This window comes from Herpailurus yagouaroundi, unplaced genomic scaffold (genome assembly GCF_014898765.1).
Source record: "Herpailurus yagouaroundi ecotype Mexico unplaced genomic scaffold, PumYag 160, whole genome shotgun sequence".
Lineage (NCBI taxonomy): Eukaryota > Metazoa > Chordata > Mammalia > Carnivora > Felidae > Herpailurus > Herpailurus yagouaroundi.
Genome location: NW_024412401.1, coordinates 44,895,911 through 44,912,879, shown reverse-complemented (window position 1 = coordinate 44,912,879; position 16,969 = coordinate 44,895,911). Strand labels below are relative to the sequence as shown.

The 16,969-nt window shown below is 43.1% G+C and overlaps 1 protein-coding gene across 1 annotated transcript; it reads left to right on the top strand.

The window, feature by feature from the left end:
- The first annotated feature begins 5 nt into the window (after positions 1-5).
- On the top strand, positions 6-16,433 carry NDUFA8 (NADH:ubiquinone oxidoreductase subunit A8). Its single transcript, XM_040482207.1, has 4 exons — positions 6-169; positions 6,460-6,623; positions 11,345-11,510; positions 16,117-16,433. The coding sequence occupies exons 1-4, from the start codon at positions 17-19 to the stop codon at positions 16,252-16,254; spliced, it is 621 nt and encodes a 206-aa protein (XP_040338141.1). The 5' UTR covers positions 6-16; the 3' UTR covers positions 16,255-16,433.
- The last annotated feature ends 536 nt before the right edge of the window (positions 16,434-16,969 follow it).

The following is a 16,969-nucleotide window of genomic DNA, read 5'->3' as shown; positions in this document are numbered from 1 at the left end:
GCGTGGCCGCCCGCGCATGCGCAGGCCCGAGGTGGCCCTTGGCGGTCGAAAGGGGATTTCAAGGAGACGGGGGCGACGCGGCTGCGGGCGCCTCCTCTGGGTCCGGGCTACCGCCGTCATGCCGGGGATAGTGGAGCTGCCCACTGTGGAGGATCTGAAAGTGCAGGAGGTGAGGCTCGTCCGGAAGCCAGGCAAGCAGGGCATAGGGCTGCAGCTTTTCGGGCCTGGGCCCAGCTCCGCTTGGTCTCACTGGACTGTGGGCCGTGGGTCCCCCCACCTAATGCCCCCCGACACAGACACAGGTGGATTCCCGGACGCCCCCGGCTCAGCTCCGGGAATCGCCTCACCCCCATCCCATCATGCAGGGGCTCTGTAGAAGTCTCCTCGCCTCCCCCACCCCGACCTCCTGCCATCTGCTTGCCCTTTACGTGAATAATAGTGGTACTTTTTATTAAGCACGAGCCAGGGCCACTTTACTTCCTTTAAAGTCACTTAATACTCAGACCTCCCTGCGAAGTGAATATGCAACCCCGGGTGTTCACCGCCGAGCGAGAGAGACCGTCGCTTCTAGGTAGCCTAATCAATCGGTACAGTGTTGGAGTGGAGCTAGGAAGCCAAAGCAAAAGGAGATGAAACTGGAGAGTGGAGTTGCTAACAACCCTGGGAGGGTGTTTGGTAATAGGACATTTAGAGCATTCATTTATTCAGGAGATACCATTTGAATAATTGCCATATACACGCACACTGGAGAATAAGAGCGTCCCTGCCCTCATAGAGCTTATAATCTAATAGGGAGACAGACATAAAGAGGCAGTTACAGTATAGTGAAGTTTGTGCTATGAGAAGTGAAGACAGTATAAACTAATCATAGCAAGTATGACCGAGCCTTTTTTAGAAGTCAGGTAAGGTGCTGGTTCCTTCACGTACATTAATTCATCAAATCCTGCCAGCAACACTATGAGGTAGGATATTATTGGCCTCTTCATGTGAAAGGTAAGAAAACAGGTCCCAAGAGTAGAAGTGATTTTCCCAAAGTCATATAGCTAGTGAGTGGTGGAGCTGGACTATGACTCTAGGTCTGAGTTTCAAACCCGTGCTTTTAAACTATTGTATTATGGGTAAAAGCTCAAAAGAGTGAGAAGACTTCGCAAGACCTTTTGAGTCTAGGGAGACCAGTGCTGTTTGATGTGACTCTAGTGTTGGTGGGAATCAGCTGTTGCTGAGCCCAGAGAGAGGTACCTTGGACTGGAAGGACTGGGAAGCAGCTTCCACAAGGCCAGACTTATTTTAAGGTGACGTGGGAGGGAGAGGTTGAAGCTTTTAAGGCAGAGGAGTGTCGTGGCAGGACTGGATAGTAGATAGACCAGGCTACATAAGAGGACAAGGAGGGCAAAACTAAAAATTGTGTGCCAGAAATTATATCCCAGGCACTCTGTTAAGGGTTTTATCTTCATGACTTCAGTTAATCTTCTCAGATGCCTGTGAGAATGGCAACTATTATTTCCCACAGAGGCATAACTTTTTAGCTGTGTTCAGGGACTCTGGTCAAGTACATTTACGAGAGGGGAGGTTGCCGGTGTTCAGTCTTTTGTTTTTTTCGTCCCACCTTGAGGCTGGGTTAGCCTGAAAGTGCTGTATTTTTCATTGAAAGTTTAATTTAACCTGAGGTTCTACTTCCTGCAAGTATTCTGTATCTGGAATAATTTGCCTTTAGTGTTCATACCTTTGAACTGAAATACAGATAATTACATAAATAACTACAATGCAAGACAAAGTATGATTAAATCTATGGAAGAGGGGCAGACATGGTTTCAGAGCAGAGAGTAGGATTTGAAGTTGGATCTAAATTCTAGGCCTAACTGCTCAGTTACCTTGATTAGTCACTTGTAGCATCTGCAGACACAGTTATTTTATTTGTAAGATGAAGTGATTCCAGCTGTATAATTCTCTGAGGCTATAAAGGGAACAGAGAAAGCACTTCTCGGGCGTAATGTGGGACTTGGTGAAATGGCATTTGAAGAATAGCATTTATAGGCCAAGACGGACAGACGGGCTTTCTTAAGCGAGGGTTAGATCTGAGAGCGAAGGTGAAGAGATGGGAGGCCACAGATGGGTTCTGGGGACAGTGAGTTCAGTGCTCTGAGACAGCAGCAGGTCCCTTTTTGGAAGTGTCTTGGGTGAGAAGGCTGGATCCAGAAGGCTTTGAATACCCTGTAAAAAGTTTGGGCTTTATTCTGCTGTTAAGCCTGAATCCTTCCAGGGTTTTGTCGCTAATTTGTTTCAGTAGAGTACAATAAGAATTGTCTTCTAGGATGATCACTCTGGCAGCCCTGTGAAGAATGGATTGAAGAGAGGAAAAGGAAAGGGGGACTAGTCTTGGCAGCTGTTGAAATAACGAGGAGGATATTAATGACCCCAACATAATTGGTGACTGTCCTCACAGAGGGGAAAGAACAGATTTATCTGGAATTGATCAGACTTAGCAGTGACTTAGATATCACAGGCAGGAAGGGTCGGGGAGCCTGTCAGATCTGCAACCTGACAGTGGGACTGGGGAAACCAGAAGGAGCAGCTTTGAGAGGCAAGTTAAACACATTTCGGACCTTGTTGACACATCCCTGTGAAAGAAGTAGTCAGAAGCTTAGGGCTGGAACCTCCTTGTACAAACGGACAATTTTGAGCAGAAATAATAGCTGATATTTTTGATGTGCTTTCTATGTGCTAGCCACTGTTCTTGATATTTTTACACGTGTGAACTCATTTAATCCTCAACAGTACTATCAAAGGAGTACAGTGATCCCCCCATTTTCCATAAATTAAGTCACATAGAAGTCACAGCATAAATTACTATAGAAAGAGGTGCAGACGTGGTTTAAGGAAGAGAGAACAGGACTGGAAGATTGGTTGTAGATTGTAAGACTTTTCCTGCCTCCCTTTCCACACCTGCAGACTGTATAAACCCGCTGTGCAGGGAGGCTGTCATGAGGGTAAATGAGGAAGATGCTGGAATTCTGTGTTCTTTGAGACAAAGGGAGCTGAATGAATTTGAGAGGGTATTCACAGTAAGCAGCTGGGAAGGGATGTTGTTTCTGGTGGAACTCATCCGTCTTTGTGAAGAAGCAGGTGAGGGGACATCTGAAGTCCTTTGCCACCTCAGCGAAGGCTGTGTAATGCAAAGAGGCTTGATTGAAGGTCACAGTCTCTGGATTCCAGCTCTGCGGTTGCCACTGGCCTGCTGTGTCATCTTGGGCACATCTCTGTCCCCAGGAAAGAGATTCAGTGAGTGGTTCTTATCCTTTATTTCCCTGTGACAGAGCATATTTTACACACTCAACGACATGGGTGCCCCTAGATTTTGGTAAGACTTCTACATTTGTAGGAAAGTAAGGCAAAGAATGTCATGACCTTTTTGAGCACAGTGGCTGTGAAGGCATTCGAGTGAATCAGCCATTTAAAGATCTTTTAAGGCATTGGTCAAGGAGGTAAGTACAGCTTAATTTTTTAAATATATTAAGCTTTAAAAAGTTTGAATTTTGATTTTTATTCTCTTGGCTTTGTACAGGTAATATAGCAAGTTAATGTATACCCCTCAATTAACCTAATACACTCTTATAAAAAACTGTAGGGGTGTCTGGGTGGCTCAGTAGATGAAGCGACTGACTCTTGATTTTGGCTCGGTCGTGATCTCACGGCTCCTGAGATTGAGCCCCACTTTCAGGCTCTGCACTGACAACGTTGAACCTACTTGGGATTCTCTTGTTTCTGGAGCTCTCTGCCCCTCCCTCCCCCCAAATCAATCAATAAGTAAACTTAGAAAAAACACAACTCTATGGGGCACCTGGGTGGCTCAGTTGGTTAAGCATCTGACTCTTGATTTCAGCTCAGGTCATGATCTCACAGTTCATGAGTTCAGGCACCCCGTGGGGCTCTGTCAGGGGCTCTGTGCTCACTGTGTGGAGACTGCTTGAGATTCTCTCCCTCTCTGTCTGCCCCTTTCCTGCTCACACGTGCGCTCTTTCTCAAAATAAGTAAGTAAACTTTAAAAAAACAGCTGTCATAAAATTTTACAGATTTTTAAACAAATTTATTAGAATTGTCATGGCAGGTTTCACTTGTATCATACGTTCATCTTTGCTTTGATAATTACAGCAGTTGTAATGTTAGTAGACATCGTCCTAACTATTCTCTTCCCATAGTGTGTAGATGAGTTACTCTCTTCATATTCCCTTGCCTTTTATCTTATTAGTAATTTAACCTAAGCTGTGTGAAAGTCATAAAAAATAAAATTATAAAATTTTTATCATTATAAAAATAATAATTACAACATTATTCTTAAATAAAAATCCTTAATAGAATGCTTATAAATCAAATCCAGTGATATCTTAAAGCATAATGCACTGTCACAGACTAGATTTTATTGTAGCTATAGCGAGAGGTTTTTGGAAGATCTGTTAATTCTCTACATTTATGGATAAAAGAAACCTGAATTTTTCAGTCTTTCTGGAAACAACAGTAAAACAGAATCATCAGAAAGAAACTTCCTTAATGAGGACTATCCAAACAACTATATCCCAGACACCAATAGCAAATATTGAACCAAATTGTGCTTTAAAGTCTAGAAAAAGGCAAGGATGCCTACTGCCATTGCTGTTCATTTGTATTGTCCTAGAGGTTTTAGTCCAAGCAGTAAGATAGGAAAAGAGAAGGAGAAAAAAAAGGATATAACTATCAGAAAAGAAGGTAGTTTTTACTCGTAAGTGGAAGTTTTTCCTCTTAATCCTCTTGTTGTTTTTTTTTAAGTTTATTTATTTATTTTTGAGAGAGTGTGAGCAGGGGAGGGACAGAGAGGGAGAGAGAGTCCCAAGCCGGCTCCATGCTTAACGTGGAGCCCAGCACTGGGCTTGATCCCATGACTGTGAGATCATGACCCAAGCAGAAACCAAGAGTTGGACGCTCAACCCACCGAGCCACCCAGGCACCCCTTAATCCTCTTGATTTTGTATCAGTAAGATATGGCTAGAGAGAAGATGCAGTGTACAAACAAGCTATTTTGGTAGTATCAAAAAGGTTAAAATACTGAGGAATAAACAACAAATATGCAAGGTTCCTATATGAGGGAAACTATCATTTTAACCAAAGAACATAAGAATGACCTGAGTAAGAGGAGGGACGTAATATGTCTTGGTGAGAAGGCATAATTCATGTAGTCTCGCCTCTACTGTGACTGTCGTATCGTCAGTATTTGGCACAGAGTGAGTGGCTCAACAGATGAGAGCTTTTGTATGGTGCTTAGAGAAAGATCCTCTGGGGAGATAAAAAATTTCAGCAGAGACCTAGTGTTGTAAACATGCTCATTCCCTTCTAATTTAACACATAACTAAACTTTGTGCAGTTCCAGTGCAAATTATTGGATGAGGGGGTTCATCTGAAAGAATAGCCAAAGCGATTTCGAAAAGGAAGAATAATGAAGAGGGTGGTCCTCCCAGACAACACATGTTCTATTTAAGTTCCAGTAACGCAAACGTTGTGGAATTGGCCCAGGAAAAGGTAGTACCGAAAAGAGGCCAGCAGAACCCTTGTTGCACAGCAATTAGATGGGCCCTGGACTATGTGCAGCCCTCTGTGAGTGAGCTGTAACTAACTGTTTCTCAAGAACATGAACCAACCGGAAGGCAAGTGAGAGTTATGGACTGGTGGCTACCTTGGATATAGTGTGTGATAGGAAAAAATAGAAAATTTTAGTACTTTATCATTAGTAATAACTTTCTGGACTAGATGTTTTTACTGATCCTTTCCAGTCTCATTTTCTGTGACTCTGTGGTCTTCTGGGAATTTTATGTATCCTATCACTTTTTTTTTTTAGTGTTTATTTTTGAGAGAGAGAGCTCGCACATGCAAGCTGGGGAGGGGCAGAGAGAGAGGGCTCCCTGCTGACAGCAGAGAGCCCACCTAGGGGCTTGAACTCACTTGAACTCAGGAACCTTGAGATCATGACTTGAGCTGAACTTGGATGCTTACCCAGCTGAGCCACCCAGGCGCCCCCCTGCCCCATCAGTTTTATTCCTGGAAAGGAGACTCATCAACTCCCCAGAGTTGGTTCCTCTCCTTCCATCACAGAAGCTTCCATCATCTTTCAGAGGTCTACTTTCTCTGTCATAGAGAGCTAAGTGTTCTGTTAGGACTGCCATTTCCTTATGTCTAAAATGGGGAGAGTAATGTCAACCTAATGAGATTATTATGAAGGTGTAGAAAATCATGCATGTGAAAAAGCTTTGTGATCTCTAAAGCAGCAGAGATCATAAAGGTTTATTATGGTAGCCCCATATCTTTAATTTTCTTGGAGTCGGAACAAGTGCTCCCTTTGTGTTCCCTCGGCCTTCAGCAGCAGGAGATGAAGTTGAGGAAGTTGAGATCCTGGTCACAGATCTGTGGTTTGTCTCCTCCTGTTCCGTTCCCCAGGTGAAAGTCAGTTCTTCGGTGCTGAAAGCTGCCGCCCACCACTATGGAGTTCAGTGTGATAAGCCCAACAAGGAGTTCATGCTCTGTCGCTGGGAAGAGAAAGACCCCAGGCGGTGTTTAGAGGAAGGCAGGCTCGTCAACAAGTGTGCTCTGGACTTCTTCAGGTGAGAGTCTTTGACTTGACATCAGTGCCTGTGGGCTGAAACATCTAGGTATATGTATCTCGGTGAACATCTAGCTAATTAAGTAGAAGGATAATTTTAGTAGGAAGTGTAAGACCTTGAAGTCGGATAGACCAAGGTAAGCATGCAGTAAATGATGCAGTTAGCTTTGTTATTTGTTTTTATTATTTGGCATGTCCTTTAATATCCACGAATCTTAATTTCTAAATCATACAGGATTGTAATGAAAAATTTGTAAAAGTACGTAAAACCAACTCAGCACAGTGCTTGCTAACAGGTGTTCACTAGATTGATGCTACTATGGAACACTCAGTTATTATGGAAAGAAAAGTGTGTACAGAGTCAAGGTATTAAGTAGGCCATTATGCTTAATACCATAAGTAAAACAATCCATATTGCAATTGTAGAAAAATGTTTTGACAGACTCTATTAAAAGGGACAGAAACTCCACTCGAAGGGAATTGGCTTATGTAGCTGTCAAGTCCAGAAATGGGGCTGGCATCAGGCGGGGCTGGAATCAAAGGGCTTACATAATTTCATAACTACTTGGTATCTTGTTGCCTCTCTTCTCCTTCCCCGATCTCTTAGTTCTGTTTTGTCTGTCAAACTCATTTTCAGAGAGACTCTTTCTTGCTGTGGCAGAAGTGGCCGGCAGCCATCCCACACTGCTGTGCTGCTTGCCTAGACCTGGCCCAAGAGTGTCCTTGTCCAGTGGTGTGAGCATAGGTCCCTGACCTGAGTCTCATTGGCCTGGCTGGTTGATTTCGTATGCCTCTCTTTGAATCAGGTGTGTTTCAGGAGATAAAATGCTGTGATTTGTCAGGCCTAAAGTGGGAAGTGACTTAAATTCATCTAAACTGCATTGCTGAGAGAGAGAGACAGATTGTTCCCCAAAGAAAAATTACAAGGATGTTACAGAAGAATGGGGACTGACTGCTGGCTAGGCAAAACCCACAGATGTCCACTACAATGACGTTAGAGGGAAAAATCAAATTCCTTCACATAATAGCTCCTCTCCTCTTTTGCTTGGTGTCTTTGTCCACATGCAAAGATATTTTTGTGGTTAAAGTCACAGTGTGTCGTTTAAAATCCATTTTTCTGAATTTTTCTGAAACCATGGGGAACATTCTTTCAAGTTGCTAGATTGTCTTTGCGACCATTTTTAATGGCTATTTAATATTCCACCAGTAGGTAAACCAACCATAATTTACCTGTTACAAAGTCATTTTTAATTCTGTTTTTTTAAAAATGTTTATTTTGAGAGAGAGCATGCACACACGAGTGGGGGAGGGCAAAGAGAGAGAGAGAGGGAGAGAGAGGATCCCAAGCAGGCTCTGCGTCGTGCGCAGAGCCCAACGCAGGGCTCGATCCCGTGATCCTGGGATCATGACCTGGGCCAAAATCAAGAGTCGGAAGCTTAACCGACTGAGCCACCAGGTGCCCCTAATTCCAGATTTTGCTTGTTTTAGATAAATCCTCAGTGGTTACCTTTGTGTGCAGATCTTTTTCTCTTTTTAAGTAATTCCTTGGCATAAATTTCCCAGAGGTGAGATTATTCTGTAAAAAGGCTTTGAGTGTAATTTATGGCTTTTGAACTATAGTTGCCATTTAAAAAAAAAATTGGGTCAGTTTATGCTGCCCTCAGCACTGTATCTTGTTGTACCTCACCAGCATTGCATATTATTTAAATATTTGATAGGTACAAAATGGTGTTTTATTCTTGCTTTGGAATTTGCATTGGTTTGATTGCTAACAAGGTTGAATGTGTGTTTATTATTTAAATTTTGCTAAGAGAACTTTGGAAAAACATTTCTGCTTTGGCCCAGAGGTAGTATATTTAAATGTGACATGTTGGGATTTCACAAGCTCCTGAGGTGCCCAGCCGCCTCTGTGAGAGGAATTTTTCACTGCTGATGTTGCTCTTTGCAGGTGTTTGTAGGCAATTGTTTGTTGGGTGTGGATACCAGGGTAACAGGGTCCAGAACTGAGACTAAGTACTGTAATAGTGCTAGTAGCTCTTCCGCTGCCCCCATGCTGGAGGAATAAACCACTTGTACTGGAAACAGTAGGCCACTACCAAAGTGATTGTCAAGTGAGGTGGGTGCAATTTTACGTACCGTGGATGTTGTTGTGGTCGGTGAGGCTAGAGGCAATTCAGAAAAGCTCCCTAGGGCTTTGATATTCTTCCTTCCTTCCTGTTGCACACCCTGCCACCCACAGGTTACACCAGAATCCCTACTGGTCATGGGGCACCTAGGTGGCTCAATTAGTTAAGCGTCTGACTCTTGATTTTGGCTCAGGTGAGATCGAGCCCCAGGTCAGCTCTGTGCTGTCAGCATGGAGCCTGCTTAGGATTCTCTCTCTCTTTCTCTCTCTCTTTTTCTCTCTCTGCCCCCACCCCCACATGTGCACTGTCTCTCTCTTGCTCTCTGTCAAAACAAATAAAGAAGCACTAAAAGAAAAGAAAGAAGGAAATTGGTGACATTGGTTGCTTCCTAGCAGGGAAACCCAGCAGGAATGGAAAGCAGATTGTTTACTGTGCATTTCCTCCAACCCATGTCTGGGGTTCTTCCCGAGCCATGTTAAATAAGATTCCTGTGTTGAGCGTAGCTAGATTCTTAGAGTATGACAAGTAAGCACTTCCAAATTACGATTCCATTGGGGGAAGGAGGTGCTATGCATATCTTCCACTGCCTCATGTATGGCTTTTACATAAAATAATGGTATTTTATTTTTCCTTGGATTGGCATTTATTGGATTACTAGCAAGGCTGAATAGTAAGAGAAGGGGAATTTTGTAAAATAATTGAGGCTTGTACACAAAAGTTACTTTTTCTTCAACCATGTTTTGGTGGTCACAGAATTAATGAATTATATGCTACCTCCTTTTATTTATTGATTGATTTATTGATTTTTATTTTTTATTTTTTTATATATAATTTATTGTCAAATTGGTTTCCATACAACTCCCAGTGCTCATCCCAACAGGTGCCCCCCTCAATGCCCATCACCCACTTTTCCCTCTCCCCCATCAACACTCAGTTTGTTCTCAGCATTTAAGAGTCTCTTATGGTTTGCGTCCTTCCCTCTCTGTTACTTTTTTCCCCCCATTCCCATCCCCCCTGGTCTTCTGTTAAGTTTCTCAGGATCCACATATGAGTGAAAACATATGGTACCTTTCTGTGCCTGACTTATTTCACTTAGCATAACACTCTCCAGTTCCATCCACATTGCTACAAATGGCCAGATTTCATTCTTTCTCATTGGCAAGTAATATTCCATTGTATATATAAACCACAACTTCTTTATCCGTTCGTCAGTTGATGGACACTTAGGCTCTTTCCATAATTTGGCTACTGTTTAAAGTGCTGCTATAAACATTGGGGTACAAGTGCCCCTACGTATCATCATTCCTGTATCCTTGGGTAAATTCCTAGCAGTGCTATTGGTGGGTCATAGGGTAGATACTATTTTTAATTTTGGGGGGAACCTCCACACTGCTTTCCAGAGCAGCTGCACCAGTTTGCATTCCCACCAACAGTGCAAGAGGGTTCCTGTTTCTCCGCATCCTCTCCAGCATCTATAGTCTCTTGTTTTGTTCATTTTAGCCACTCTGACTGGCGTGAGGTGATATCTGAGTGTGGTTTTGATTTGTATTTCCCTGATGAGGAGCAACGCTGAGCATCTTTTCATATGCCTGTTGGCCATCTGGATGTCTTCTTTAGAGAGGTGTCTATTCATGTTTTCTGCCCATTTTTTCACTGGATTATTTGTTTTTCGGGTGTGGAGTTTGGTGAGTTCTTTATAGATTTTGGATACTAGCCCTTTATCCCATATGTCATTTGCAAATATCTTTTCCCATTCTGTCGGTTGCCTTTTAGTTTTGTTGATTGTTTCCTTTGCAGTGCAGAAGCTTTTTATCTTGATGAGGTCCCAATAGTTTATTTTTCTTTTTAATTCCCTTGCCTTTGGGGATGTGTCAAGTAAGAAATTGCTGTGGCTGAGGTCAGAGAGGTTTTTCCCTGCTTTCTCCTCTAGGGTTTTGATGGTTTCCTGTCTCACATTCAGGTCCTTCATCCATCTTGAGTTTATTTTTGTGAATGTGCTACCTCCTTCTTAGCAGAGAGCACCAAATGTAATTTAACTTTCTTAATGACAAGGATGAATCTGTTTTTGTTCAGTCCGTTAATAGAATGAGGACTTTGAGCTCTGGGGAGTGTGGGGTAGTTTGCCTTGACACTGAATGACCCTGGGATCTTCTGCTTGTTAGTATGTGTATTTGCCTTGTATAGTTCTGTCTCTTCCTTTGCCATTGTCCCTCATGCGCATCTCGGATTACGCCTCCTCTTCTAAATTTGGTAGACTGATAATCTTTAGAATTGGATATAAAGAAAAGAATAGGTAGGCCCTAAGTGAGGAGTGCTCTGAGTAAAATCTATGTGCTTAGACCAAATTTTTTTGGCATTTCAGTTCATTTATTTTTGGTACATAAAGAAATTAGGTCTTATTCCTTACAAATCTTTTTTTACATGTTGCTTCTCATCCTGAGGATCTTAAGTTGTCTTGTAAGTGAAGTGAGAGCATCTGTTCTCATACCTTTCAAAAAGGAAGGTTATGCATTTGAGGTCTGTACCTATTTCCCCCCACTTTTCTGTTTCTCATTATTTTGCAAAGAGCTACCCCTGACCTAGCCCTCTTTTCCAGGCAGATAAAGCTTCACTGTGCGGAGCCTTTTACCGAATATTGGACCTGCATTGATTACTCCAGCCTGCAGTTACTTCGTCGCTGTCGCAAACAGCAGGCCAAGTTTGACGAGTGTGTGCTGGACAAACTGGGCTGGGTGCGACCTGACCTCGGAGAGCTGTCCAAGGTAAAAAGGTCTCCTGCTGGGGGTTTCCCTGTCTCACGTCTCACTGAGGGGTGGGGGAGGGCAGGAGGTGGTCAGAGAGGGGCCTCTGTGAGTAAAGATATGATGGGAGAAATCTGTGTTTACCAAACAGGTTGATGAGAGGGCTTATACACAACCCAGAAGGGAATTTATTTAATACAAATATTCCTTTAAATAGATCTTCTGGCATGTGCAGATTGTTTGTTTAATTAGCTAATTGAAGAACAGAAGGGAGTAGATGAGGATAAACACAATGTTGGGGCACCGTCAATTGAAAGCATTGAGGTTATTACAGAATTCAGAGAACAAATAGGATCGAGGTTATGCCAGGTTCTTCAGGCCACATTTATCAGGACCTAGGATTTTTAGAAGTATTCCCCTGTAGTTTAAAATGTACGTTTTCTGGGGCACCTGGTTGGCTTCATTGTTTAAGTGTCCAACTCTCAATTTTGACTTTGGTCATGATCTCACGGTTGTGAGTTTGAGCCCCGTGTCCTGGTCTGCACTGGCAGCAAAGAGCCTGCTTGGGATTCCCTCTCCCTCTCTCTCAAAATAAACAAACATCTAAAAAACATAAAAAGCATGTTTTCCTACTCTTTTTTCTGTATTTCTTGTCTCGGTCATGCCACCACCATCTGTGGAAACCTCAGAAACCTGAGTGTCTTTTCTTCACGTCCCACTCTTTCTTCCTTTATACAGTCGTCAGTTCCCGTAGGGGAACATCTCCTAGATTAGTTTTTGAATCCTCTCACTGTCCCCACATCTTGGACAGGAGTTCTTAACTTGGGCTACGTGAACTTCTGGGAGGGGAGGGTGGTTCAATTCAGATTTTAGAAGACACTGTATCACCTGAAATTGAAGAATTGAGGATATAATTATGTCTCCACTATAGGCATGATCTGTATGGAAAATAAAGACCACTTAAAAAAAATTTTTTTAAGTTTATTTATTTATTTATTAAAAAAAAATTTTTTTTTAACATTTATTCATTTTTGAGAGACAGAGACATAGTGTGAGCAGGGGAGGGGCAGAGAGAGAGGGAGACACAGAATCCAAAGCAGGCTCCAGGCTCCGAGCTGTCACTACAGAGCCTGACGTGGGGTTTAAACTCAGGAACTGCACGAACATGACCTGAATCAAAGTTGGATGCTTAACCGACTGAGCCACTCAGGCGCCCCTTAAGTTTATTTTTAAATTATTTTTAGTAATCTCTGAACCCAACATGGGTCTCGAACTCAAGACCCCAAGATCAAGAATTGCATGTTCTTCTGATCGAGCCAACCAGGAAGTCCAAACACCACTTTTCTTTTTAAAACTTCAGGGCTTACTCTTGCTTGCAGTGTCCTGGCTTACAAGGCCCTTTGTGATCTGACCTATCCCTGCTTCTTGAGCCTCATCATTGTCCCTTCCCTCTGGGACAGATAGGTGGCAAGGTGGGGGAAAACTCAGGTTTGAATGGAGGCAGATAGTACTACCAATCACTATGGGATCCTGCACAAATTGCCAACTGTTTCTCGTCCTACCACATCTACAAAATAGGACCAGTATTCATACCCAGTTTTCTGTGAGGATTAAGCTTGAGAGCGCTTGTGAATCTCTGGCCTAGTGCCTGGCATGTGGGCCCACAATTAATCTTTATTCCCTTGCCTTTCTGTATAGCATCTATGGATGGTTGGATCTCAAGCTTGGGGTCACAAGTAGACAAATGACTTAGCAGTTTTGTTTTGTTTTTTGTATCCAGCCTGATCTCTTCAGATGGCTTCTTTTGCTGTCCTGAACAAATTGCTTTATTTATTTATTTATTTATTTATTTATTTATTTATTTATTTATTATTTAGTCTGTAAGTTTTTTTGCTCTTTTTATGTTCATCGCAATCAATAATTTTTTTTAATATTAAAAGTAATTTATTGTCAAATTGGTTTCTATACAACATCCAGTGCTCATCCCTGAACGAATTACTTTAAACTGTTGATAATTCAGAGTTGGAAAGCGGCGGGACCTACAGATTTAATAATGAAAACAACCTTTTCTCATTTCTGTCTCTCAAGAAAGGAGAATCAGCAAATCATGCTGATGAGAAAGCATACTGATTCCTGAATCTTTGTGTCAGCCATTTTAAAAACCTATGAAGTATTGGTGTCCTCTTTTCAAAAGTTTGTTTCTTTAAGAGGATTATCAGTTTTAGTCCTACTTAGAATCAGAATCCAGTCTCTTAGAAAGGTAATGACCAGCTGGATAAAGCCCACATTTTACCTTCATTTACTTCTGCCTTCTGCTTCCTCCAAGTTGCCCTCCTCTCCTTTGCTCTGACCAGTTTCCACTCACTCCTCTGCCCTCAGCTTAGATGCCAATGTCCTTTGAGGTTTCCAGCCTTCCTAGGCATCCTGATAATGTTAATATTGAAAATAACTTTTGGCACTTAACCATAACCTGCTATGCATCAGGCTCCAGACTGTGTATTATCCTAATAGCGGTGTAAGCTAATAGTCCCATTTTAGAGATGGGAAATTGAAGGTCGAGTAGGCTGCTCAAAGTTGTGTACCTAGCAGTTAGTTTGACCACGTGCCTCTTCTCCTTTTCTCTTGATATGGTACAGAAGAGGAAGTTGTTTTGTTCTTTCCACAATAATTTGTCCTTTTAAGGGGTCTGTTCACTACTTTAAGTTTGAGAAACATTTTTCTAGATTGATTTCATAAATATTGTAACTTCCTGAAGGGAGCTTCACGTGCCAGCTGGAGGCCTTTGGAGTTACTCTGTCAAGCAGTAAGGAAGCATTAGTGATCTCTGGCAGAGAGATGAGAACACTGTTCTAAAAACAAACCAAAAAAGACTCTGGATCTGTAGTCAGAAGACTTGGGTCCCAGCTCCGGCTCTGACTTGTAGCATGTGTCTTTTCATAGGCAAGTTGGCTTCCTTGTTCTCATCTGTGGACTACAGATAATAATGCCTCACAGGGCAGTTATAGTAATAATTATGCTGTTGTCTTCCTGAAAGCTCCATTCACATTGAATCGTTTTTGGATTTGTGCACATGGGAAGACTCATCAGTCTTATAACATGGAGTGGCTCGAAGATCGGACCACTAGATAACAAGACTATTAATAATTATGGCCTTGTGTTTCCATTTCTCTGCGTGTTTCCTCATCTTTAAAGAGAGGACGGGGGCGCCTGGGTGGTTCAGTCAGTTAAGCATCCGACTTTGGCTCAGGTCATGATCTCATGATTCATGAGTTCAAGCCCTGCATCAGGCTCTGTGCTGACAGCTCAGAGCCTGGAGCCTGCTTCGGATTCTGTGTCTCCCTCTCTCTCTGCCCCTCTCCTGCTTATACTCTGTCTTTCCCTCTCTCATAAATAAATAAATAAATAAATAAATAAATAAATAAATAAATAAAGGACATTGGGGAGCTTGGTTGACTCAGTTGGCTAAGCATCGGACTCTTGATTTCGGCTCAGGTCATGATCTCAGGGTCCATGCTGGGCATGGAGCCTGCCTAAGAATCTCTCTACATTTCATGCGCTCTCTAAATTAATTAATTAATTAATTAATAAAAAGTGAGAACAATTTCTGCTGGCTTCTGATGGAGATTTTTGTGACCATCGGGGATAATGTGGACGTGACCACCTTCTACCTGTCTCCCTGTTGCCATTGTGCAGTGCTCCACCATCTTGCTAGGCCTGTTGGCTCAACTCTCCCAATTCTGGTCTTGCCCCTCTCCAGTCTAGCTTCTGCACCTTCCAGTCTGCAGATGTGCTTGAGTGGCTTCCCTGCTTCAGTGACGTCTGTCACCCTTGAGTTAAAATTCAACCACTTGTGCACATCATTCAGTACCCTTCATCGTCCGGCCCTGTCTACCAGTGTAGTATGTTACGTAAAAGCACAGGCTTTGGAGTAGGCAGATCTGGCTTTGAGCACTAGTTTTTCCACTATTAGCCAGGTGGCCCCAGGAACCTCTGGAAAAAGGCCTCAGAGGAGTGTGAAAATGAAACGTAATCGGGGGCCCAGCATCGTTTCTAACAAGTGTGTGGTTAGGTGCTTCATCTCCCTCCATTATCCAAGCAACCTTTGGCCATTCTAAGGACATGCCTCTCTGTCTTCCCATGTACTGTTTACTTAGAATGTCTTTCCCTTGCTAATCTTCTGTTGGCTCATGGTTATCCTTTTAAGCTAAACGTTACCTCCCATGAAATAGTTCAGGCCCCTGTCCTTCAGGATGGGTTACGTGTACAGAGTCCTTGCTCCCCAGCACTTAGTTCATGCCTCAGTTATGATAATTCGGTCGGGAGTCTTGGTTGATTTTCTTGTCTGGCTCCCTCAGACTGTGAGCCCTCGAAGACAGTGTGTATCTTGTTTCCTGCTATATCCCTAACTTCTGCCACATGAAATGACCCAAAAAAGGCTTTCTTAAATGTTTGTTCAAGAAGGCTTTCTTAAATGAGTTTAAATGTGGTTTGCTGGGGCTTGAGAAAAGAGGGGTAGTTGGGGCAGCGGGAGCAGAGAGGAAACGCTGGGAGGTGCGTTCTTGGTCACAGACTGCTCCACCTGACCTTCAGCCTTGCCTCTTGCTTCTGTCCTCTTCGCTCCTCACAGGTCACTAAAGTGAAAACAGATCGACCTTTACCGGAGAATCCCTATCACTCGAGAGCAAGACCAGAGCCCAACCCTGAGGTAGAAGGAGACCTGAAGCCTGCCAAACATGGCAGCCGCCTTTTTTTCTGGACCATGTAAAGATGGGTCCTTGGCCCACACTCAGTCACACGCCTGGACGACTGCTGATGAAACTCCCGTGCAGTTTGCATCGACTGATAGAGTTCTTTCCGGGATCAGAAACTTAACAAAAAAGTTAATTTATGTGACTTGGCAGTTATTCTATACCATTTCCTGGCCATTAAAAATTTTAAAGGAAACAGTTGTATTTTATTATGTTTTATATAACCTTTTGGCCTTTAGAGAGGACTTCCCTTTGCTTGTTCTTCTTGTGGTCCTGCCTGTTCCTCTCTCTTCGCTTTAAGTTGGCGATCACCAGTGTGGCGGGGAGCCGCGTTAGACCAGGCAGAAATGACTATGTAAAGGACAGGCTCTCTTGCCAGTCTGTGTTCACACATTTTGAAGTCTTCCCTCTCTCCCCATCCAGCAGCACAGACAAGTAGCTTTCCCTAAAGGTCATGCAAGGGAAGCGTCCAAGATAGAAGTGAAGAAACATTTGAGCCTTGTGACTCAGGCCCTGGGAGGGGCCTCCTGGCTGTGGTTTAGGCAGAGTCTTGCTCAAAGTTTCTTAAAGAACCAAACTTCCACCACTTCCCCTTGATATCCCATCCTCAAGCATTATGACCCAGATGTTTTTCCTGATAGACCAGGGAGGTGGAGGCTGAGCTCCCAGCTCCAAAGCCAGGAAGTCGGGAGGTCTGAGTGTCAGTTCCAACCTTGGGTGTGTTCCTTAACC